Below are 24696 nucleotides of genomic sequence, written 5' to 3' on the forward strand. Positions count from 1 at the left end.
ATGTGGTTACTATGAGACCACACACAACTAGTGTGTACAGTACTGATAACTTTTTCTAACTCAAATTTTATGAAACACATAGCCTACTATGCAACTGTAGCCATTATATACAGGTTGGAGTCATTAAAACCTGTTTTTCAACCACTCCTCACATTTCTTGTTAACAAACTATAGTTGTGGCAAGTCGGCTAGCACATCTGCTTTGTACATGACACAAATCATTTTTCCAAATTTTTTTTAGACTATTATTTCACTTATAATTCACTGTATCACAATTCCAGTGGGTCAGAAGTTTACATACACTAAGGTGACTGTGCCTTTAAACAGCTTGGAAAATTCCAGAAAATTATGTCATGGCTTTAGAAGCTTCTGATAGAATAATTGACATCATTTGAGACAATTGGACGTGTACCTGTGGATGTATTTCAAGGCCTATTTACAAACTCAGTGCCTCTTTGCTTGACATCATGGGAAAATCTAAAGAAATCAGCCAAGACCTCAGAAAATAAATTGTAGACCCCCACAAGGTTCATCCTTGGGAGCAATTTCCAGATGCCTGAAGGTACCACGTTCACGTGTACAAAAAATAGTACGCAAGTATAAAAACTATGGGCCCGACTTCCGACTTAAACTTTAGTAATTGGAATGTTACCAGCAGCAGACCCTCGATATGTGGATAGCCTAATAAACAAACCTGAATCCAGGCTTCATTCGTTTTCACCATCTCTTTAATAAGATCACGTTCAGCCATCAAACATTTGGTGCAGTGATTCACCTTACGCTAAAGTCACACACAATCAGAATATAAGCACATACAGTTGAAGTCGGAAGTTTACATAAACTAAGTTTAAATGTATTTGGCTAAGGTGTATCACAATTCCTGACATTTTATCCTAGTAGAAATTCCCTGTCTTAGGTCAGTTAGGGTCACCAATTTATTTTAAGAATTTGAAATGTCAGAATAATAGAGAATGCTTTATTTCAGCTTTTATTACATTCATCACATTCCCAGTGGGTCAGAAGTTTACATACACTCAATTAGTATTTGGTAGCATTACTTTTAAATTGTTTAACTCAGGTCAAACATTTCATGTAGCCTTCCACAAGCTTACCACAATAAGTTGGGTGAATTTTGGCCCATTCCTCCTGACAGAGCTGGTGTAACAGAGTCAGGTTTGTAGGTCTCCTTGCTCTCACACGCTTTTTCAGTTCTGCCCACACATTTTCTATGGTATTGAGGTCAGGGCTTTGTGATGGCCACTCCCAATACCTTGACTTTGTTGTCCTGAAGCCATTTTGCCACAACTTTGGGTATGCTTTGGGTCATTGTCCATTTGGAAGACCCATTTGCGACCAAGCTTTAACTTCCTGACTGATGTCTTGAGATGTTGCTTCAATGTATCCACATAATTTTCTTTCCTCATGATGCCATCTATTTTGTGAAGTGCACCAGTTCCTCCTGCAGCAAAGCACACCCACAACATGATGCTGCCACCTCCGTGCTTTACGGTTGGGATGGTGTTCTTCGGCTTGCTTTTCTCCAAAAAGTACAATCTTGTCCCCATGTGCAGTTGCAAACCGTAGTCTGGCTTTTTTATGGCAGTTTTGGAGCAGTGGCTTCCTCCTTGCTGAGCGGCCTTTCAGGTTATGTCGATATAGGACTCGTTTTACTGTTGATATAGATACTTTTGTACCGGTTTCCTCCAGCATCTTCACAAGGTCCTTTGCTGTTGTTCTGGGATTGATTTGCACTTTTCGCACCAAAGTACGTTCATCTCTAGGAGACAGAACGCGACTCCTTCCTAAGCGGTAAGACGGCTGCGTGGTCCCATGGTGTTTATATTTGCAAACTATTGTTTGTACAGATGAACATGTACCTTCAGGCGTTTGGAAATTGCTCCCAAGGATGAACCAGACTTGTGGAGGTCTACAATAATTTTCCTGAGGTCTTGACTGAGTTCTTTTGATTTTCCCATGATGTCAATCAGAGGCACTGAGTTTGAAGGTAGGTCTTGAAATATATCCACAGGTCCACCTCCAATTGACCCATATGTCAGTTAGCCTATCAGAAGCTTGTAAAGCCATGACATTTTCTGGAATTTTCCAAACTTCTGACCCACTGGAATTGTGATACAGTGAATTAAGTGAAATAATCTGTCTGTAAACAATTTTTGGAAAAATTACTTGTGTCATGCACAAAGTAGATGTCCTAACCGACTTGCCAAAACTATAGTTTGTTAACAAGAAATTTGTGGAGTGGTTGGTAAACAAGTTAATGGACTCCAACCTAAGTGTATGTAAACTTCCAACTTCAACTGTACATGAAACTTTAAAGTCAGACAGATACCACTCTTCCGAGAGTTTATTATACAAATGTTATTGAAAAAAAAGAATGAAAAAAAAAGAATGAAATAAAAATAGCAGAGACATTTCTCGGAAGCTCCATCCTGCAGAGCTAAAAACCAACAGCTTCTAGACGTCAACTTCGAAGAGCAAAACCTGCCTCCTCTGCACCCACTGAAAGAATGATTCCCAATAGTCTTAAGAGGGGCAATCCGCAATTCGAAAAGCCCCCCCCCACCAGTACTTGTTTAGGTCAACAGGTGAGGGATGGGGTTGGAGGAATGTACTCACTCTCAAATTCCTAGACAGAGCTAGGGATGCAGATCATGAGGATCATAGAGTCATTTATAAGTTAAAATCTTCAAGAATCAGCGGGCTATATACCATTATGTCCAAAAATTAGAAGTACCAATCCTAGATTGCCCCTTTAAAAAGACTTGTGAATCACCCAGATGAACATCAGTGGCACTGTCAACTACAGCTCATTCACTTAGCTCATTATGAGCCTCATCTTTCAACCGAATTCAAATGAAAAGAAAAACTAAATAATAAAATACCTGAAGTCAGTCAACATCCAACCGTCTCCCACCCTCTTTTTGTAACATAGAAGTATTGTAACAGCATTATTATGAACAACTGTTGGCATTAGGCGAGTTCACCCACTCACAATAAATAATCAACACTGACCTCTTTTGTCCCTGATAGACATGTCCCAAATGGCACCCTATTCCCCATGTAGTGCACTACTTTTGACCAGGGCCAATTGGGCACTAGTCAAAAGAAGGTCACTATGTAGGAAATAGGTGCCGTTTGGGATGCAAACACTGTTTAGGGGTGAGAGAGGGACTCAAAATGAACATGTCATCATTAATCCTAATTGTAATTATTACGTGGTTAGTTAGCAATAGCAGCAGAGCGATGTGATTATAATGGTGGTGTTTCTCCCGGTTGGGGTCAATTCATTAAGTAAACCTCATTCCAATTACACATTTTCCTAATTGAAAAGAATTGGAATGTCAGTATACATCTTGAATTGACTGGAATTGAAATGGAATCGAGCCCAACACTGGTGTTTGTAAAGGACATTCCCGCTCTTCCTCTTTCTGGTGTAACAGAATAGTAGGACTGGAATCTATTCAGTGATGAGAAACATTCCAGAATACTGGGCATAGAAATGGAACGAAGAGCCTACTCTGCATTCCTTAGTCTACCTGAAAGACAATCATACAGTATTTGCTCCCCAAATTCCCTATTCTGCATGAGAGATGGCCGTGTCTGTTCTATCTGAATGTTCTGTTGTCCCCTACTGAACAGTGCCCCAAATGACCCAGTGTGTGTGTGATGTTACAAGGGGACATGGCTGAAGAGGTAGGAGACAGATTCTCCGTTGTGGGTCCTGCGGATGGCCTCTGCCAAGATCATAGAGATGTCAATCACCTAGAGGAGAAACAGATGGTCAATAACACATAATAAACTATGTTCAGGAAACATCCGGAAACATGTCAGACTATTTACCGTTGATAAACAGAAAGTGTGCTCTCTCATTTATAGAGTGAACTATTTTAATTATTTTAGCACAAACTTTTCAGATGATATGATTATTCAAACTACTTGCCATGTATTAGTTGTTAAACATCACAGTAGCAACAATAGAAATGCAGCTTAAACCACTGTAACATTATTGGACAATATGACAGTCTACTTATGTTGAGGTGAATGACCCTGATATAACATTTGACCCCTAACCTGTATCTAAGGACAGTGCTGTGACCCCTGACCTGTATCTAAGGACAGTGCTGTGACCCCTGACCTGTATCTAAGGACAGTAATATACCACCTGACCTGTATCTAAGGACAGTGATGTGACCCCTGACCTGTATCTAAGGACAGTGATGTGACCCCTGACCTGTATCTAAGGACAGTAATATACCACCTGACCTGTATCTAAGGACAGTAATATACCACCTGACCTGTATCTAAGGACAGTAATATACCACCTGACCTGTATCTAAGGACAGTAATATACCACCTGACCTGTATCTAAGGACAGTAATATACCACCTGACCTGTATCTAAGGACAGTAATATACCACCTGACCTGTATCTAAGGACAGTAATATACCACCTGACCTGTATCTAAGGACAGTAATATACCACCTGACCTGTTTCTAAGGACAGTAATATACCACCTGACCTGTATCTAAGGACAGTAATATACCACCTGACCTGTATCTAAGGACAGTGCTGTGACCCCTGACCTGTATCTAAGGACAGTAATATACCACCTGACCTGTATCTAAGGACAGTAATATACCACCTGACCTGTATCTAAGGACAGTGCTGTGACCCCTGACCTGTATCTAAGGACAGTAATATACCACCTGACCTGTATCTAAGGACAGTAATATACCACCTGACCTGTATCTAAGGACAGTAATATACCACCTGACCTGTATCTAAGGACAGTAATATACCACCTGACCTGTATCTAAGGACAGTAATATACCACCTGACCTGTATCTAAGGACAGTAATATACCACCTGACCTGTATCTAAGGACAGTAATATACCACCTGACCTGTGTCTAAGGACAGTGCTGTGACCCCGGACCTGTATCTAAGGACAGTGCTGTGACCCCGGACCTGTATCTAAGGACAGTAATATACCACCTGACCTGTATCTAAGGACAGTAATATACCACCTGACCTGTATCTAAGGACAGTAATATACCACCTGACCTGTATCTAAGGATAGTAATATACCACCTGACCTGTATCTAAGGACAGTAATATACCACCTGACCTGTATCTAAGGACAGTGCTGTGACCCCTGACCTGTATCTAAGGACAGTAATATACCACCTGACCTGTATCTAAGGACAGTGATGTGACCCCTGACCTGTATCTAAGGACAGTGATGTGACCCCTGACCTGTATCTAAGGACAGTAATATACCACCTGACCTGTATCTAAGGACAGTAATATACCACCTGACCTGTATCTAAGGACAGTAATATACCACCTGACCTGTATCTAAGGACAGTAATATACCACCTGACCTGTATCTAAGGACAGTAATATACCACCTGACCTGTATCTAAGGACAGTAATATACCACCTGACCTGTATCTAAGGACAGTAATATACCACCTGACCTGTATCTAAGGACAGTAATATACCACCTGACCTGTTTCTAAGGACAGTAATATACCACCTGACCTGTATCTAAGGACAGTAATATACCACCTGACCTGTATCTAAGGACAGTGCTGTGACCCCTGACCTGTATCTAAGGACAGTAATATACCACCTGACCTGTATCTAAGGACAGTAATATACCACCTGACCTGTATCTAAGGACAGTGCTGTGACCCCTGACCTGTATCTAAGGACAGTAATATACCACCTGACCTGTATCTAAGGACAGTAATATACCACCTGACCTGTATCTAAGGACAGTAATATACCACCTGACCTGTATCTAAGGACAGTAATATACCACCTGACCTGTATCTAAGGACAGTAATATACCACCTGACCTGTATCTAAGGACAGTAATATACCACCTGACCTGTATCTAAGGACAGTAATATACCACCTGACCTGTGTCTAAGGACAGTGCTGTGACCCCGGACCTGTATCTAAGGACAGTGCTGTGACCCCGGACCTGTATCTAAGGACAGTAATATACCACCTGACCTGTATCTAAGGACAGTAATATACCACCTGACCTGTATCTAAGGACAGTAATATACCACCTGACCTGTATCTAAGGATAGTAATATACCACCTGACCTGTATCTAAGGACAGTAATATACCACCTGACCTGTATCTAAGGACAGTGCTGTGACCCCTGACCTGTATCTAAGGACAGTAATATACCACCTGACCTGTATCTAAGGACAGTAATATACCACCTGACCTGTATCTAAGGACAGTGCTGTGACCCCGGACCTGTATCTAAGGACAGTGCTGTGACCCCTGACCTGTATCTAAGGACAGTAATATACCACTTGACCTGTATCTAAGGACAGTAATATACCACCTGACCTGTATCTAAGGACAGTAATATACCACCTGACCTGTATCTAAGGACAGTAATATACCACCTGACCTGTATCTAAGGACAGTGCTGTGACCCCGGACCTGTATCTAAGGACAGTGCTGTGACCCCTGACCTGTATCTAAGGACAGTAATATACCACCTGACCTGTATCTAAGGACAGTAATATACCACCTGACCTGTATCTAAGGACAGTGCTGTGACCCCTGACCTGTATCTAAGGACAGTAATATACCACCTGAGCTGTATCTAAGGACAGTAATATACCACCTGACCTGTATCTAAGGACAGTGCTGTGACCCCTGACCTGTATCTAAGGACAGTAATATACCACCTGACCTGTTTCTAAGGACAGTAATATACCACCTGACCTGTATCTAAGGACAGTAATATACCACCTGACCTGTATCTAAGGACAGTGCTGTGACCCCTGACCTGTATCTAAGGACAGTAATATACCACCTAACCTGTATCTAAGGACAGTGCTGTGACCCCTGACCTGTATCTAAGGACAGTGCTGTGACCCCTGACCTGTATCTAAGGACAGTGCTGTGACCCCTGACCTGTATCTAAGGACAGTAATATACCACCTGACCTGTTTCTAAGGACAGTAATATACCACCTGACCTGTATCTAAGGACAGTAATATACCACCTGACCTGTATCTAAGGACAGTGCTGTGACCCCTGACCTGTATCTAAGGACAGTAATATACCACCTAACCTGTATCTAAGGACAGTGCTGTGACCCCTGACCTGTATCTAAGGACAGTGCTGTGACCCCTGACCTGTATCTAAGGACAGTGCTGTGACCCCTGACCTGTATCTAAGGACAGTAATATACCACCTGACTTGTATCTAAGGACAGTAATATACCACCTGACCTGTATCTAAGGACAGTGCTGTGACCCCTGACCTGTATCTAAGGACAGTGCTGTGACCCCTGACCTGTATCTAAGGACAGTGCTGTGACCCCTGACCTGTATCTAAGGACAGTAATATACCACCTGACCTGTATCTAAGGACAGTAATATACCACCTGACCTGTATCTAAGGACAGTGCTGTGACCCCTGACCTGTATCTAAGGACAGTGCTGTGACCCCTGACCTGTATCTAAGGACAGTGCTGTGACGCCTGACCTGTATCTAAGGACAGTAATATACCACCTGACCTGTATCTAAGGACAGTAATATACCACCTGACCTGTATCTAAGGACAGTAATATACCACCTGACCTGTATCTAAGGACAGTAATATACCACCTGACCTGTATCTAAGGACAGTGCTGTGACCCCTGACCTGTATCTAAGGACAGTGCTGTGACCCCTGACCTGTATCTAAGGACAGTAATATACCACCTGACCTGTATCTAAGGACAGTAATATACCACCTGACCTGTATCTAAGGACAGTGCTGTGACCCCTGACCTGTATCTAAGGACAGTGCTGTGACCCCTGACCTGTATCTAAGGACAGTAATATACCACCTGACCTGTATCTAAGGACAGTAATATACCACCTGACCTGTATCTAAGGACAGTGATGTAACCCCTGACCTGTATCTAAGGACAGTAATATACCACCTGACCTGTATCTAAGGACAGTAATATACCACCTGACCTGTATCTAAGGACAGTAATATACCACCTGACCTGTATCTAAGGACAGTAATATACCACCTGACCTGTATCTAAGGACAGTGTTGTGACCCCTGACCTGTATCTAAGGACAGTAATATACCACCTGACCTGTATCTAAGGACAGTAATATACCACCTGACCTGTATCTAAGGACAGTGCTGTGACCCCTGACCTGTATCTAAGGACAGTAATATACCACCTGACCTGTATCTAAGGACAGTAATATACCACCTGACCTGTATCTAAGGACAGTAATATACCACCTGACCTGTATCTAAGGACAGTAATATACCACCTGACCTGTATCTAAGGACAGTAATATACCACCTGACCTGTATCTAAGGACAGTGCTGTGACCCCGGACCTGTATCTAAGGACAGTGCTGTGACCCCGGACCTGTATCTAAGGACAGTAATATACCACCTGACCTGTATCTAAGGACAGTAATATACCACCTGACCTGTATCTAAGGACAGTAATATACCACCTGACCTGTATCTAAGGACAGTAATATACCACCTGACCTGTATCTAAGGACAGTAATATACCACCTGACCTGTATCTAAGGACAGTGCTGTGACCCCTGACCTGTATCTAAGGACAGTAATATACCACCTGACCTGTATCTAAGGACAGTAATATACCACCTGACCTGTATCTAAGGACAGTGCTGTGACCCCGGACCTGTATCTAAGGACAGTGCTGTGACCCCTGACCTGTATCTAAGGACAGTAATATACCACTTGACCTGTATCTAAGGACAGTAATATACCACCTGACCTGTATCTAAGGACAGTAATATACCACCTGACCTGTATCTAAGGACAGTAATATACCACCTGACCTGTATCTAAGGACAGTGCTGTGACCCCGGACCTGTATCTAAGGACAGTGCTGTGACCCCTGACCTGTATCTAAGGACAGTAATATACCACCTGACCTGTATCTAAGGACAGTAATATACCACCTGACCTGTATCTAAGGACAGTAATATACCACCTGACCTGTATCTAAGGACAGTGCTGTGACCCCTGACCTGTATCTTAGGACAGTGCTGTGACCCCTGACCTGTATCTTAGGACAGGTCTTCATCTTCTCCTCCTGAGGGATAGTGTTGGTGACGACCACGGCCTCGAAGCAGGCGTTGTTGATGCGTGAGATGGCCGGGCCAGAGAAGATACCGTGGGTCAGAATGGCATACACCTTGGTAGCACCAGCTGAGATCAGCCTGAGGGTGGAGGGACAGTATCTCCTCAAAAAACTGTAAGATTATAGCACCTCCAACATTTACCTGTTTGAATACACAGATTTTTGCTGCAAGGACTCTCATTTGCATGAAGGAGAAGTGAAATAGTGGTTGGTATTTGTTTTTGTGTGGTTAAGATTCAGCCCAGACACCCATTGCCTGGGCATAGATACGTGTTAAGGTTAGTCAAGGTCATAAGTTGAGACTTTACTTACTTGTCGGCCGCGTGACAGATTGTACCACAGGTGTCTGCCATGTCATCCACCAAGATGGCCACCCGGTCCGTGACGTCCCCAACCAACACCATGCGATCCACCTCATTGGCCTTCTTTCTCTCTTTGTGGATCAGAGCAAAGTCCACATTGAGCCTGTCCGCTATGGAAGTCACTCTGTCACACAGAACACAGTGTTAAGAGGAAGCCAAGTCACAGAGGCACAACAGTTGGTCCACTGTTATCGTAAAAAGATTTGTCAGTGTGAAGGAGCTGTTACACACAAACGTGTGAATCTAAAGTTAATTTCAGCACAGATAAGTTAGAGTTAAAGACATGGCTGAAGGGTAACACCAGTAGAAGAGAGGTGATGTTCTTGAAGCAGTAGCCTGCACACAGTGGTTTCCATATTTACCAAGCATCCTCTCCCCCTGTCTCTTCACCCTCTCTCCATCTTTCTCTGATTAATCAAATTTCTTCTTTTGGCCAAAAGCCCTCAGACCAAAATCTTTCTGACTACTCTGTCCTGTCTCACCTCTTGGCACCCCCTGCGTCTGGAGAGACGATAGTGCAGGTCTTCCACTCTGCGATGTTCTCCTTGATCCACTTCAGTACAGCAGGCTCAGCATACAGGTTATCCACCGGGATGTCGAAGAAACCCTGGAGATACCAGAGACACACAGACAGGAGTCAGAGGCTGCCATCTAGCGGTTTCACATCCCAGGAACCATCTCTAGTCATTGTGCCCTTGAGCCAGTCACTTAACCCCTATAGAACTCCATGTGTTTACTGATTGTGTTGTCTGTTGGATTGGAGGGAGCAAAAGAAGAATTTACATCTCTATAGTCTGGCTGTTTGGTCCTCTACTGCCAGACCCCAGTGTCCTCCCTCCTCTACTGCCAGACCCCAGTGTCCTCCCTCCTCTACTGCCAGACCCCAGTGTCCTCCCTCCTCTACTGCCAGACCCCAGTGTCCTCCCTCCTCTACTGCCAGACCCCAGTGTCCTCCCTCCTCTGCTGCCAGACCCCAGTGTCCTCCCTCCTCTACTGCCAGACCCCAGTGTCCTCCCTCCTCTACTGCCAGACCCCAGTGTCCTCCCTCCTCTACTGCCAGACCCCAGTGTCCTCCCTCCTCTACTGCCAGACCCCAGTGTCCTCCCTCCACTACTGCCAGACCCCAGTGTCCTCCCTCCACTACTGCCAGACCCCAGTGTCCTCCCTCCACTACTGCCAGACCCCAGTGTCCGCCCTCCTCTACTGCCAGACCCCAGTGCCCTCCTTACTCCTAACCTGGATCTGTGAGGCGTGGAGATCCATAGTGATGATGTGATCAGCCCCAGACACAGACAGCATGTTAGCCACCAGCTTGGCTGAGATAGGCGCTCGACTCTGCAAGGAAACACACACACCTCATTTGTTCTACTCACATCACATGATATGAGTGGAGTCTTCCATCTAAAAAATTGCTCCGTATTACATTTCCCTCCCAAAGCCACAAGGGGCAGCTGTTAGGCTATTCTAAACTACAGTCACATGTACAACTCAAAGTCAATATCAAACTATTCAGCTCCTTCAAGAAGCCCAAGAAAAGTGATACTGTACAAAAAGTTAATAACAGTATACTTTTGGCAGATACATAGTACATGCAATACATTATATTGGGAGGACAAGGACATGCACTGATATAAACCATGAGAGGAATGGAGGCAGGCAGGTGACGGTAACAATACAAACAGGAGCCACAATGACTGCTTAACTTAAATCAGTGGAGAAATCAAAACAAAACCCAGGCATGCTCCCAGTCCCATCCATCTGCTGTGACTGCCTGCTGGAGTCCGTCCACACAGTCAGTGACAGCAACATGAGTGGTAAGATCACACTGGACGTTGATGGGGTGTAATGGCAGGGTTGTGGTCAATACAATTTCAATTCAGGAAGTACACTGAAATTCCAATGCTTTTGAATTAAAACATTTGGAATTGGAATTTGGTTTAATTTCTGAATTGACTGGAATTAAACCCCTCTGGTGATGCGGTATAATGGTTGGCGGTGTGACAGTAGAGTAACTAGATGTCTGTCCCTCACCCCCACCTTGTCCTTCTTGTCCTGCCGTGAGTAGGGAAAGCAGGGGATGACGGCTGTGACACGGGAGGCCGAGGCGATCTTACACGCATTGATCATAATCAGCAGCTCCATCAGATTATCATTGATCTCCCCACAGCCGCTCTGTACGATGTAGACATCCTCTCCACGTACACTCTCCCCGATCTCAACACTGTTAGGGCCCAGAGGATGGGGTAAACAACACTCTCCCCGATCTCAACACTGTTAGGGCCCAGAGGATGGGGTAAACAACACTCTCTCCGATCTCAACACTGTTAGGGCCCAGGGGATGGGGTAAACAACACTCTCTCCGATCTCAACACTGTTAGGGCCCAGGGGATGGGGTAAACAACACTCTCCCCAATCTCAACACTGTTAGGGCCCAGGGGATGGGGTAAACAACACTCTCTCCGATCTCAACACTGTTAGGGCCCAGGGGATGGGGTAAACAACACTCTCTCCGATCTCAACACTGTTAGGGCCCAGGGGATGGGGTAAACAACACTCTCTCCGATCTCAACACTGTTAGGGCCCAGAGGATGGGAGGATGGGGTAAACAACACTCTCTCCGATCTCAACACTGTTAGGGCCCAGGGGATGGGGTAAACAACACTCTCCCCGATCTCAACACTGTTAGGGCCCAGGGGATGGGGTAAACAACACTCTCCCCGATCTCAACACTGTTAGGGCCCAGGGGATGGGGTAAACAACACTCTCCCCGATCTCAACACTGTTAGGGCCCAGGGGATGGGGTAAACAACACTCTCTCCGATCTCAACACTGTTAGGGCCCAGGGGATGGGGTAAACAACACTCTCCCCGATCTCAACACTGTTAGGGCCCAGGGGGTGGGGTAAACAACACTCTCCCCGATCTCAACACTGTTAGGGCCCAGAGGATGGGAGGATGGGGTAAACAACACTCTCCCCGATCTCAACACTGTTAGGGCCCAGAGGATGGGAGGATGGGGTAAACAACACTCTCCCCGATCTCAACACTGTTAGGGCCCAGAGGATGGGAGGATGGGGTAAACAACACTCTCTCCGATCTCAACACTGTTAGGGCCCAGGGGATGGGGTAAACAACACTCTCCCCGATCTCAACACTGTTAGGGCCCAGGGGATGGGGTAAACAACACTCTCCCCGATCTCAACACTGTTATGGCCCAGGGGATGGGGTAAACAACACTCTCCCCGATCTCAACACTGTTAGGGCCCAGGGGATGGGAGGATGGGGTAAACAACACTCTCTCCGATCTCAACACTGTTAGGGCCCAGGGGATGGGGTAAACAACACTCTCTCCGATCTCAACACTGTTAGGGCCCAGAGGATGGGAGGATGGGGTAAACAACACTCTCTGCTAACACAGCAAGACACTAATGGTGAGGGATATTCATCATGAGACAACGAAAACACAGCCTACAGGTGTTTAGGGCTAGGGGACTTAGAAGTGCAGTGACAAGAGAATATTTCACAGTCGGCTAAATGCAGTGATAATTACTGTATGAGCAAAGTGCTGAACAGCACAGAATGAGAAGTATACAGCTTGATGCATCAGTGTTACGCAAGAAGTTACAATAAACAATTGTTTCCTTTTTGCTAGCCTGTAGGGGTTGTCAGCTCTCCAAATATTCAGAAATGAGTTGAAAAGTATTGGGAAGTGAAGTTCGCCCAATACGCAACAAACTGAGCGCCAAAATAAACTCCAGTTATGCGTGACTTAAACTACAAGTTCCAAGCACCTTTGCGAGGCAGCATCAAAAGCAGCACGCTAACATAACGTTTCTTAAACATATTTCTCGAACATAAGATTTCAACAGATTAGCTTTCTATAGATAAAAAGTTTACACTGACCATGTTTCTTGATTGCTGAATTTCTTGGTGACAACCTTCCCGAGTTCCATCCCAAGACGGTCAGCAATTTTGTGAGATAGTTCCCGATGCGAGCTACCGCTGAATATCTTAATGTTCGGCATTTTTGTATGTTCCAGGGCTTCGTTTTACGGACGCTAGCTACAATGCTAGTAGCAACAAATAAGTGATATACGATCTATTAGTTCTAGTGAACTGTTGGAAATCGATCGCTTGTCGATAGATATCATCAAGCTTGATGCGTAGCCTACCTATCCACCATCGTTCCCTTCTTCACGCATGCGCCTGTCCCTTTTCCTGGTCTTCTTCTTCTTCTTTGGGGTTAAACGGAGGTTGGCATCCAATATATTGCATTACCGCCCCCAACTGGGCTATAATATAGATCCATTAAACTTTGTGATACAAAAGGGAAGCTAGCCAGCCAGCCAGCCCAGCCCAGCCCAGCCCAGCCAGCCAGCCCAGTCAGCCCAGCCAGCCCAGCCCAGCCCAGTCAGCCCAGCCCAGCCCAGTCAGCCCAGCCCAGCCCAGTCAGCCCAGCCCAGCCAGCCAGCCCAGCCCAGCACAGCCCAGCCCAGCCCAGCCCAGTCAGCCCAGCCCAGCCCAGCACAGCCCAGCCGTATCATGCCAACGGCTTGGGAGGACGGGACACCACCAATCAAAACACCCTGTAACTCTTCTGAAGTCAAATCTCGTTCACCAAAACACTTCTCTGCAGCTGCCACCACAATGTCTATTTTCTGTGATTTACATTCTATTTCTGCAGCATGGTTGACATTCATTGTAATGAATGCTAAGAAGCCAACCTTACTGAAACATATATCACTGGTTGGCCTCTTGTCCCTGGTGGCAGGCGCCATCAACAATACACCACCCACTTCACATGACGATGACATCCTTCATACCTATATACATATACTGAACAAAAATATTAATGCAACATGTAAAGTGTTGGTCCCATGTTTCATGATCTGAAATAAAAGATCCCAGATAAGCACAAAAAGCTTATTTCTCTCAAATTTTATTCACAAATTTGTTTACATCCCTGACAGTGAGCATTTCTCCTTTGCCAAAATAATCCATCCATCTGACAGGTGTGGCATATCAAGAAGCTGATTAAACAGCATGATCATTACACAGGTGCACGTTGTGCTGGGGACAAAAAAATAGCAGTTTTGTCACACAACACAATGCCAGTTTTGAGGGAGCGTGCAATTGGCATGCTGATTGCAGGAATGTCCACCAGAGCTGTTGCCAGAAAATGGAATGTTTATTTCTCTACCATAAGCCGCCTCCAATGTCATTTTAGAGAATTTGGCAGTACGTCCAACCGGCTTCACAACTGCAGACCACGTGTAACTATGCCAGCCCAGGACCTCCACATACGGCTTCTTCACCTGCGGGATCGTCTGAGACCAGCCACCCGGACAGCTGATGAAACAGAGGAGTATTTCTGTCTGTAATAAAGCCCTTTTGTGGGGAAAAACTCATTTTGATTGGCTGGGCCTGGCTCCCAAGTGGGTGGGCCTATTCCCAGTCATGTGAAATCCATAGATTAGGGCCTAATGAATTTATTTCAATTGACTGATTTCCTTATATGAACTGTAACTCAGTAGAATCATTGAAATTGTTGCATGTTGCATTTATATTTTTGATCAGTATACTTAGTTGAATGCACAAGTCCTGTGACAAACCAGAATACTGGTGATCGGCAGTCCGAGTATTTTCTGTGACCCGGATCATTTAACTCAGTTCACCTAAAAGAGCTATTCATTTGACTCAGTTCACCTAAAATAGCTATTCATTTGGCTCCCAAACAGCTCTTTGTTCAATAAAGCTTAGAAATTGAAAACACATCAACAAATTGTCCATCTCTAATTTGAAGCCTACAACGTTTCCAACCTGCATGTCAGATAGTGATATGTGAGTTCAAATATACTTTAACCTGACCAAATTATTAGACCTGAAAACATTTATAAATAAACGCACTGAAAAAAAGGAGCGTGGACCTGTAAGAAATTGTAATAGATACTGGAAACTTGTTATAACAAGTTCTCAACACAAGCTATACTTTGCACAACACACAACATTCTCCCCCCCCCCCCCCCCCCCCTCAGATAACAACCACAGACACACACACACACGCACACACATTCTTTTCAAGGTTGGGACTCGAAGACAAAGAACGATGTTAAGAGCCAATGGAACGTCGACACCAGGCCCGAACAGGACTACCCACGACCCAGATCGACCAATCAGACGAACAGACTCCCAGAATATACCTACGTCATTTTATTGTATAAATGATCTGCACACCATGTTTCGGGGCTTCTTCCGATGGTTCCTTACGAGCTAGACGAACGAGTCCGTGCAGCACGCTTTGCCAGATATCTTTAGCTTTGAATAAACTGCCTTTACTATACCTTATCCACCTTGTCCAGTGTCACAACTTGGTCTCAGTTCTCCAGTAACTGTTTTATCAACAGACCAGAATGAGTCTCTCCTCACTGTATAGTTCCGGCACTGAGGATTACCATCTTCAGATAATGTTTTTGTGTCTGCAGATAATCGATGTACGGCGCTCAAAAATCAATAACAGTAACAGTATGCAAATCAGGGAGCCAAATGAACGGCTCTTTCACATATGTGATTTGGCGATTCCTGACGTTCACCGAAAAGAGACGTTCAAGAAAATCAAATCAAAATCAAATAAAAGGTGTTTATATAGCCCTTCGTACATCAGATGATATCTCAAAGTGCTGTACAGAAACCCAGCCTAAAACCCCAAACAGCAAGCAATGAAAGGTGTAGAAAAGACGTTTGTTCGCGAACGACCCATCAGTACACTATACTAATGAAGAAAACTGGAAATGTCTCTATGGATAAGAACGTCTGCTAAATGACCAAAATGAAGTAAATGTCATTTCATTTACCGTACATAGTGGTCCATCCACTTTCATCTTCATCCTTACACGATAATCTATTGATTAAAGGTCATGCATGTGCTGTTGATATGTTAATACGTAAAACTCTCATGCTTTAAATAAATAAATAATTTTGTTCAAAATACTATCGTATTTCTCTCTGTTTTTGAGTCGACTGCTCACCAATTTTATGCATTGCAGTGCTAGCTAGCTGTAGTTTATTATCTGATCCTTTGATTAGGTGGACAACATGTCAGTTCAGTAACATATAAGGTCCTTTGACCTTGAGGAGTAATCGCATGCTCCTTAAGAGTACTTATTGGGCTAGTTGTAGCTAGTGCAAAGCACCAGTAGGAATTTTCCAACAGCCTTTACTTGGCAATACTTTTGTTGTTCTCAATTCAGAAGAAACTTGTCTCATAAATGCTTGTGTGCAGTTGCAGGTGGTACTCCAAAAATCTGAGAAGATGCAAGAAGCATTTTTCACTTGATATAAAAAGTGTATTTAATATTTTTCAGAACATTCTCAGTTTTTTTGCAGTACCACCTTCAACTGCACACAGACGTTTATAAGAGACAATATTTTCCCGAATCGAGAACGAAGAAAGTATCGCCAAGTAAGGTTTTGTCGAAAATATCCTGATTATGGCTGAACAGCAGCCTATGCAGAGGAGTTTAATGTTTACATGGTTAATATTATGCCATGTTCTCTGCAGTTATGTGTTGGCAACAAGAGTGAAGTTTGTGTTGACATAAAATAGCCTTCAAGGTTTTGACGTGATATGCTTAGTGACTAATCAACATTCTCTCTGACTGCTGACACAATAGAGGCCGCAGTAATCTAGGCCAGAAGTTTGGAGTAGGACAACGTGGATTTGTAGAAGGATAGGCTACTTCTGCCCAATGCTCAGTAAGGAGAAGGATAGGCTACTTCTGTCCAATGCTCAGTAAGGAGAAGGATAGGCTACTTCTGGCCAATGCTCAGTAAGGAGAAGGATAGGCTACTTCTGTCCAATGCTCAGTAAGGAGAAGGATAGGCTTCTTCTGTCCAATGCTCAGTAAGGAGAAGGATAGGCTACTTCTGTCCAATGCTCAGTAAAGAGCAGAATAGGCTACTTCTGCCCAATGCTCAGTAAGGAGAAGGATAGGCTACTTCTGTCCAATGCTCAGTAAGGAGAAGGATAGGCTACTTCTGTCCAATGCTCAGTAAGGAGAAGGATAGAATACTTCTGCCCAACGCTCAGTAAGGAGAAGGATAGGCTACTTCTGTCCAATGCTCAGTAAGGAGAAGGATAGAATACTTCTGTCCAATGCTCAGTAAGGAGAAGGATAGGCTACTTCTGTCCAATGCTCAGTAAGGAGAAGGATAGGCTACTTCTGCCCAATGCTCAGTAAGGAGAAGGATAGGCTACTTCTGCCCAATGCTCAGTAAGGAGAAGGATAGGCTACTTCTGCCCAATGCTCAGTAAGGAGAAGGATAGGCTACTTCTGCCCAATGCTCAGTAAGGAGAAGGATAGGCTACTTCTGCCCAATGCTCAGTAAGGAGAAGGATAGCCTACTTCTGGCCAATGCTCAGTAAGGAGAAGGATAGGCTACTTCTGTCCAATGCTCAGTAAGGAGAAGGATAGGCTACTTCTGCCCAATGCTCAGTAAGGAGAAGGATAGGCTACTTCTGCCCAATGCTCAGTAAGGAGAAGGATAGGCTACTTCTGCCCAATGCTCAGTAAGGAGAAGGATAGGCTACTTCTGCCCAATGCTCAGTAAGGAGAAGGATAGGCTACTTCTGCCCAATGCTCAGTAAGGAGAAGGATAGCCTACTTCTGGCCAATGCTCAGTAAGGAGAAGGATAGGCTACTTCTGTCCAATGCTCAGTAAGGAGAAGGATAGGCTACTTCTGTCCAATGCTCAGTAAGGAGAAGGATAGGCTACTTCTGTCCAATGCTCAGTAAGGAGAATGATAGGCTACTTCTGCCCAATGCTCAGTAAGGAGAAGGATAGGCTACTTCTGGCCAATGCTCAGTAAGGAGAAGGATAGGCTACTTCTGTCCAATGCTCAGTAAGGAGAAGGATAGGCTACTTCTGCCCAATGCTCAGTAAGGAGAAGGATAGGCTACTTCTGTCCAATGCTCAGTAAGGAGAAGGACATCTCAAGGAGGTCTATTTATATTCATTTTGAAGTGAATGTCAGATGAGGCCCAAATAACTTGAGTGTAACAAACAAATATTTCAATCTACACCAAATGTAAATGTGCATTTCTAAACCGAGGATTATAATTTTATTGCTCTTAAAACATGAGAAACGTTGTACAGACAGAAGAACACAGTGAAGACAAGATTGTTGACAAATAAATAAAAGTAAATAAATAAGTGCAAACAAACAGAATGGAATAGGCCATGGAACATAGGTCCATTATGTTATGGAACATAGGTCCATTATGTTATGGAACATAGGTCCATTACGTTATGGAACATAGGCCCATTACGTTATGGAACATAGGCCCATTACGTTATGGAACATAGGCCCATTATGTTATGGAACATAGGTCCATTATCTTATGGTACATAGGTCCATTATGTTATGGAACATAGGTCCATTACGTTATGGAACATAGGCCCATTACGTTATGGAACATAGGTCCATTATGTTATGGAACATAGGCCCATTATGTTATGGAACATAGGTCCATTACGTTATGGAACATAGGTCCATTATGTTTTGGAACATAGGTCCATTACGTTATGGAACATAGGTCCATTATGTTATGGAACATAGGCCCATTATGTTATGGTACATAGGCCCATTATGTTATGGACATAGGTCCATTATGTTATGGAACAGAGACATATTCACAGTTTGGCAACAATGCAACTCAACAATGACAACCACACAAAATATTTGTATATTACCATTATGTCAAAAACAAAATGTTTGAAAACATTTCCAGGTGGTCACGATGAGAGAATGCCGTTTGATACTGTAAATATTTAGTTTTTATAAAAATAAACATGTCCCATGCTTTATACTCATTATATACTCTTAAAATATACGTTTTTGCTATTAGTTTTCTATGGAACATAACTACTATAAATTATACGGTACAGACATGTTTTCAAATTTTTTTTTACAAAACAGTGAAGAATTTGGAACCAATCTTCACATTGTCAGTTAGTGGGATAATTTAAAAGTGTTTTCCAGGCTCACAAATATTCCAACCGTTTTACAATATTTACATCTCAAGTGTAGAATAATACAACTCTGCGTAAAGAATTTCCATTGCAAAACATTACTGCCGTACGTAATCTCCTCATATTTTTGTGGATGTATATTCTTTCTTTCTCACTTCAATAAAACTAGTAGTAACACTGAATCTGCGACCACCATTGGTAACTTGACCGTTCTACTTCTTGTATCTTCAAGAAGAAATGTATAATTGGGGAAACATGCAAGACAGTAGTGCAGTGAAAGAAAACACATGGTATGAATAGTACACTAATGTCCGAGTCTGAATAGTTTCAGTTGAGGTTAGCAATAGGCTGCTTTGATCTCCGTGGTTTGACAATAGGATGAGACAGAAAGCTGTTTTCAGACGGAAAACACAGGTGTCAGTTTTATTAAAATACATAGAAAACTACTTTGTGTGTGTGTGTGTGTGATTTCCCAATATTTCCTGTATTGCACAATGGACAACAGCACATAGAGAGCAAAAAGTATAAACCCATAGATTTTTTTGTGACACAAAATCCTGTAAAATGATTTTAGAGAAGAATATAGCAACTTGAATCTCTTATAAGATGAAATAGTTTATAAAACTGAAGGTGTATGATGTGATGTTTGTTTCTAGCTCAATGTTCAGTAGGCTGAATGTAAACAAAACATGAACTTAGATCATGTGTGAGCAGGAGCAAATGCTGAAGGTTGTGCAAAAGTCTAAGGCTAAGTTTGCTAAAGTGGATCTCCCATTTACCTCATCTCGTTTACAAGAGGTGAGGTGCCGGTTTCGTGTGGATTGTGATCGTTGTGTGTGTACTATGTGTGTGTGTGTCTCAAACCAAGACAGCAATGTGAGGTTTACTACAATTTATACTGCAGAGCGGGGCTGCCTTCCTTCATGAAGAACATTGATCCTACCCAGCTGATTGGTTAGCCGCTAATGAGTTAGCGTTTTCGCTACATCTGCCCCAACCTGTGGTGTTATTCTACAGGTGAGTAAATGGGCCCCATGTCTGTTTTATAGCAACCCAATTCAAATGTGTGGATTTTACAATCTCGCAGAGGTACAATTTCCAACATTGTGAATGTGATGTATGTGATATTGTTGAGGTGCATGTCATGATATTTTCTGGGTGACTAACATTACTCATTCTGTGACAACAGTTAGAAATGTAACAAACAAACACGTCAACTACTAACCCAGGCTTTGGACTACCTAATTCACAGAATTCGCTACTTTGACATATTCTCTGTGGTATTTTTGCCCAGAGCACATTAAAATGTCTAAAGATTTATTGTAGGTGTATTACTCTTTATATTTGTTATACTCAAATTCATTTTATATATTATTTTCATTATATTTATTCTCCACAAAATGGTATACTTTGCTAAAAAGATACAACTCAAATATACATAGAAAAGAATGAGAAGGATCTGTGTAATGTGAGAGTTGACATAGGAGTGGTTAGCCCTGTTTTCACCCAGCGTTTAAGAGGTGTAGGTGCATGCACCTTTTGTACAGCGGTGCCGAAGCATTTGTCTTTTATGCTAGAACACTAACGGGCCACTCTAGGCTGCAACTGCCACAGCCCCTGTAAACGCATAATGGAGCAGTTTCATTGCGATGGATGGATCATTGCATGTCCTGTAAACAATAAATAACTAATGGACGTTGAGAGTGTGGACCCAGCCACCCACACTCCCAACTGTCATAAATAATTATTCACTAACTTCCCCCAGCTTTGTCTCTACTGGGTGGGCAGGGTTTTCATTGGGCGAGAGAGGGAGCCCATGTTAGTGGTGGTTGTAGTAACTTGGGGACTCATGCTCTTGTTAGGCAGACTACTGGAGTGGCCCATAGCATCCTCGGCTGCACGCAACAACAAAGTGTAATTGATAGCAACCTCTTCAACTTTCCGCAGCAGCTGCAGCCTTTGGGCCTCTGAACGCACCCCTCTAACCAGCTTGATGAAGGTCTGAGTCAGTTCGCAGAGGACCAGGAAACTGGCCGTAACAACGCTCAGCATGCGTGTGGGGCTCTTCTCGACGCTCGCCACCCGTCTGCATGCTGCCCTGAACTCCTTGAAGCGCACCGCCAGCTCCTGCTTGTACTCGACAATCCGGGACGGCTGGAGGCGTGATTCGTTATCCACCTGGGGAACGTTAGCGCACTGTCGCAAGATGGCTAGCAGCTCATTAGCATCCAGCTGGGCGTTGAGGAAACCGTCCGGCAGGCTGAACGTCTTCCCTTGCAGGGACTGGACCCTCGCCAGGCTACCCTCCAGAGTCCCGCAGGCCCGGAGGTCAATCTCCTGTGTCTGCGGCTCCTCTTCTTCTTCCTCTTCCTCTATTTCTTCCTCCTCCCCGCTGCAGCCCTCAGCGTGGAGAACCTGGAGGGTTTTGCTGACGACGGGCAAGGTCTGAGAGTCCAGCTGCATCCCAGGCAGGACCTGGAGGGGGATGGAGTAGGAAAGCTCTTCTTTCTCACTGCTCTCGTCCGCCGCCTCACACTTCCTGTAGCAGAAACAGAAGGAGCAGCACTTCTCCCTGTCATCACTGTCCTCGCTAGGCAGCCCCAGCAGCATCTCTGTCGGCGCCCCCTCTCTGCTCTCCCGCAGCAGCTCTTCTCCCTGGACGAAGAACACTCCTTTCTTCCCCTTCGCCGCTGCAGCAGCCATGTGAGTTTGAGTTTGATTGTGAACAGGCTCCACGGGCATTGGAAGCCTCAGTCCTGTGGCCCTCACTCGCTCCATCTCCTTCTCCAGGCTCTTGGCTTTGGGTTTGACCTCGGCGTACAGTGGTGTGCCTTCAGCGTTGTCCACCTCCCCGATGCTATACCGCCTCTGTAGCTTCTTGTACTGCGGGGCGCCCATGCAGTCTGGTGTGCGAGAGGTGCAGGTGGGCAAGCAGGAAGCCTGTTCCCCCCTGGGTTCCCGTGACTCCAGACTGGTCGAGCGGATTCGGGTGGTCTTGATCTCTAAGGTCTGAGGTCTCCTCGGACCTCCCTGGGAGTGAGGGGTTTTGGAGGTCGCTGGAGGGGTCTTGGAGAGGGATCTCTCTCTGCCTCTATGTTGCTGTGGCTCTGCAGTTGAGCCGACCGGTGTATCAGGCAGTCGGATGCCTCTGCACATCCTCTTGCAGTCGCAGCTGCGGCGTTGCTCTCGGGAGATGCCAGGGGCTTTTAGCACAGGACTTGTACGAAGCTGGCAAGCACAGGGGGTACCTGAGGGGACTGGCGAGGACCCCTGGGGTAGGTACTCTCCCCCGGATGACTTGGGCTTCAGAAGTTCTTCCAGGAACTCTAACTCGTACTGTCGGACCTTCTGGAGCTGGGCTCTGCGCTCGTCAGTCTCCCGCCGAATCCGAGCAGGGAACGTGGCCGACAGGAGGTTCTTGATACTAAGGAAGGGGGCGCTACGCTGGGCCTTCCCTTTACCACTACCCTGCTTCTTGCTGTCGGCAGATGGAAAAGTGGAGACCTTGTCCACAGAGCAGGTAGGGTGTGTGGGGTCTCCCAGGAGAGATAATGTCTTCGCAGGGCATTTCTGTGGCTCAGCTTGAGCTTTACCCTGGGACCTCTCTGCCTTGGCCTCTGCTGCTTCCTTCCTCTCAGCTTTCACAGGTATGTGTGGGGACTGGGAGGACTTTGTTGGAACCTGGGGGCTGGGCTTGGCCAAGACGGGGTCTGCTCCTGCTCCTCCTGCTGCTCTCGCTGCAGTCTCTTTGCTGCTAGCCAGTTGAAGGCCTTTGGCTCGAAGACGCTCATCGTCTGTTGGGGAAGAGGAGTGGAACACCACCACCTTCTGGGATTGTGGATCCTTCGGTCTTAGCTGTGGCCCGGGTTCTCTCACTGGGCACGTGCAGAACAGGTCATCAACTGGCAGGAGGTCATTAGAGCTTGAAGGCTTGATGGTCTCGCTAGAGGCAGTCTCGGCATCTTGGCACATGTTTGTGGGGCAAATCTTGGTGGAGGCAGTTCTGTCTACAGCCAAGAGAATAGGTAAGGCTTTGTTGGTAGGGTCCGGGCTCAGAGGCGCAGACTTCTTCCCCTTGATCCCTGCAGAGAGATTCGGGCTTAGTTTTCCCACAGCAGAACAGGGTGACCTTTGATCCTTGCTGACCTTGGGAGCCTGCCCTGGATCGGACACTTTCAGCTCCTCAGGTGACTTTGCAGGGCGGTCTTGGGTGCACACTTTGGTAGGCTCTGGTTTTGCCTTCTTGCCTTCACTCGGTTCACTCTGCGATGGGTCTTGGGTAACGTTACTCCCCTGCTTCACTGAGCTGTGACCTGGACTGGTAGTCTCCTTAGCAGGGCTGAGCTTTAGGGGAACAGTCTTACTGAGGGTCACTGGCTTCGAGGGGCAGCTGCCGCGGATCTGACCCATGGAGAACGCACCACCCTCTATAGTCTGGGTGGTGCAGCCTGGTATGGCCAAGGGGAAGTCCCTGCGACTGAAGATACGCTCCTTGTTGATATGGTGGGCCAGCAGGTAGGCCTGGTTCTGGTGCTGCTTCATGGCCGACACCATCTCTGAGACGTCTGTCAGCTCAGAGGAGTTGGTCTCGTGCCCTGAGTCCAACGATGACTCAGGCGTAATGGCCGCCAACACGATCAATCCTACGGAAAGAAGGAAACACAAGACACTATCAGGGTCACGAGGAAGTCATGAAATATCACAGACAGGTGGAAATCAGTCATTGATTGTGCAAAGATGGCACAGCAAATAAATTGTTTCTAAGTACTAACTCATCAAAATCCCTTGATGTTTCCTTTAAAGCTCTGCTAACCGTCTGTGAGTAAAACCTTGTTTGGCATCAAACTGAATTTTAATCAAGACTGAGTGAACTCTTGTGTTTCTCTCGCTATCAAAATATACAACACAAGAGACTTTGTTCAGTGTCAAGCAGTGTTCTGTCAAACAGCACGTCAAAACATAGTCTTTTTGTCTCTGTTTTGGGATGCTAAAGCTTTGAACTTGAATTCTGCTACCAAGCCAGCCTCAGTTCATCGGGGCGTGGACTCTACAAGGTGTTTGAAAGTGTTCCACAGGGATGTTGACTCCAATGCTTCCCACAGTTGTTCACAC

General features: G+C 45.1%; 2 protein-coding genes across 10 annotated transcripts in view; both read right to left on the reverse strand.

Moving 5' to 3' along the window:
- Positions 1–710: 710 nt before the first annotated feature.
- Positions 711–16497, reverse strand: LOC129858445 (ribose-phosphate pyrophosphokinase 1-like). 5 transcript variants are annotated; one of them, XM_055927684.1, is made up of 7 exons: positions 16407–16497; positions 11588–11777; positions 10793–10891; positions 10039–10163; positions 9507–9680; positions 9114–9273; positions 711–3780 (listed from the first exon to the last, which is right to left on the reverse strand). In XM_055927684.1, exons 1-7 carry the CDS (start codon positions 16421–16423, stop codon positions 3688–3690), a joined length of 858 nt encoding a protein of 285 aa, XP_055783659.1. In that variant the 5' UTR covers positions 16424–16497; the 3' UTR covers positions 711–3687. The 5 variants fall into 5 exon arrangements, with proteins under 5 accessions (XP_055783659.1, XP_055783655.1, XP_055783656.1 ...); XM_055927680.1 differs by lacking the exon at positions 16407–16497 and adding an exon at positions 13459–13795; XM_055927681.1 differs by lacking the exon at positions 16407–16497 and adding an exon at positions 13459–13794 and having other exon boundaries at positions 11594–11777.
- A 2144-nt stretch (positions 16498–18641) lies between these two features.
- Positions 18642–24696, reverse strand: part of LOC129858447 (FERM and PDZ domain-containing protein 3-like) — a 142820-nt gene continuing 136765 nt past the window's right edge. For all 5 annotated transcript variants that reach the window (XM_055927688.1, XM_055927687.1, XM_055927691.1 and 2 more), the window contains one exon: positions 18642–24227. In XM_055927688.1, coding sequence (XP_055783663.1) covers positions 21358–24227 — 2870 coding nt within the window. In that variant the 3' untranslated portion in view covers positions 18642–21357. The remainder of the gene's footprint in view (positions 24228–24696) is intronic.

The sequence above is a fragment of the Salvelinus fontinalis genome, chromosome 6 (genome assembly GCF_029448725.1).
Source record: "Salvelinus fontinalis isolate EN_2023a chromosome 6, ASM2944872v1, whole genome shotgun sequence".
In the NCBI taxonomy this organism is placed as follows: Eukaryota; Metazoa; Chordata; class Actinopteri; order Salmoniformes; family Salmonidae; genus Salvelinus; species Salvelinus fontinalis.

What these genes read in the sequence shown, in the direction of transcription:
- LOC129858445 (XM_055927680.1), bottom strand. Translation starts at nt 13,580, where the DNA reads ATGCCGAACATTAAGATATTCAGCGGTAGCTCGCATCGGGAACTATCT. An exon ending in ATCTGTCACGCGGCCGACAA is followed by an intron (nt 9,274 to 9,506) that starts GTAAGTAAAGTC and finishes CTCCACCCTCAG; the next exon opens with GCTGATCTCAGCTGGTGCTA. An exon ending in AGACCTGTCCTAAGATACAG is followed by an intron (nt 3,781 to 9,113) that starts GTCAGGGGTCAC and finishes TTTCTCCTCTAG; the next exon opens with GTGATTGACATCTCTATGAT.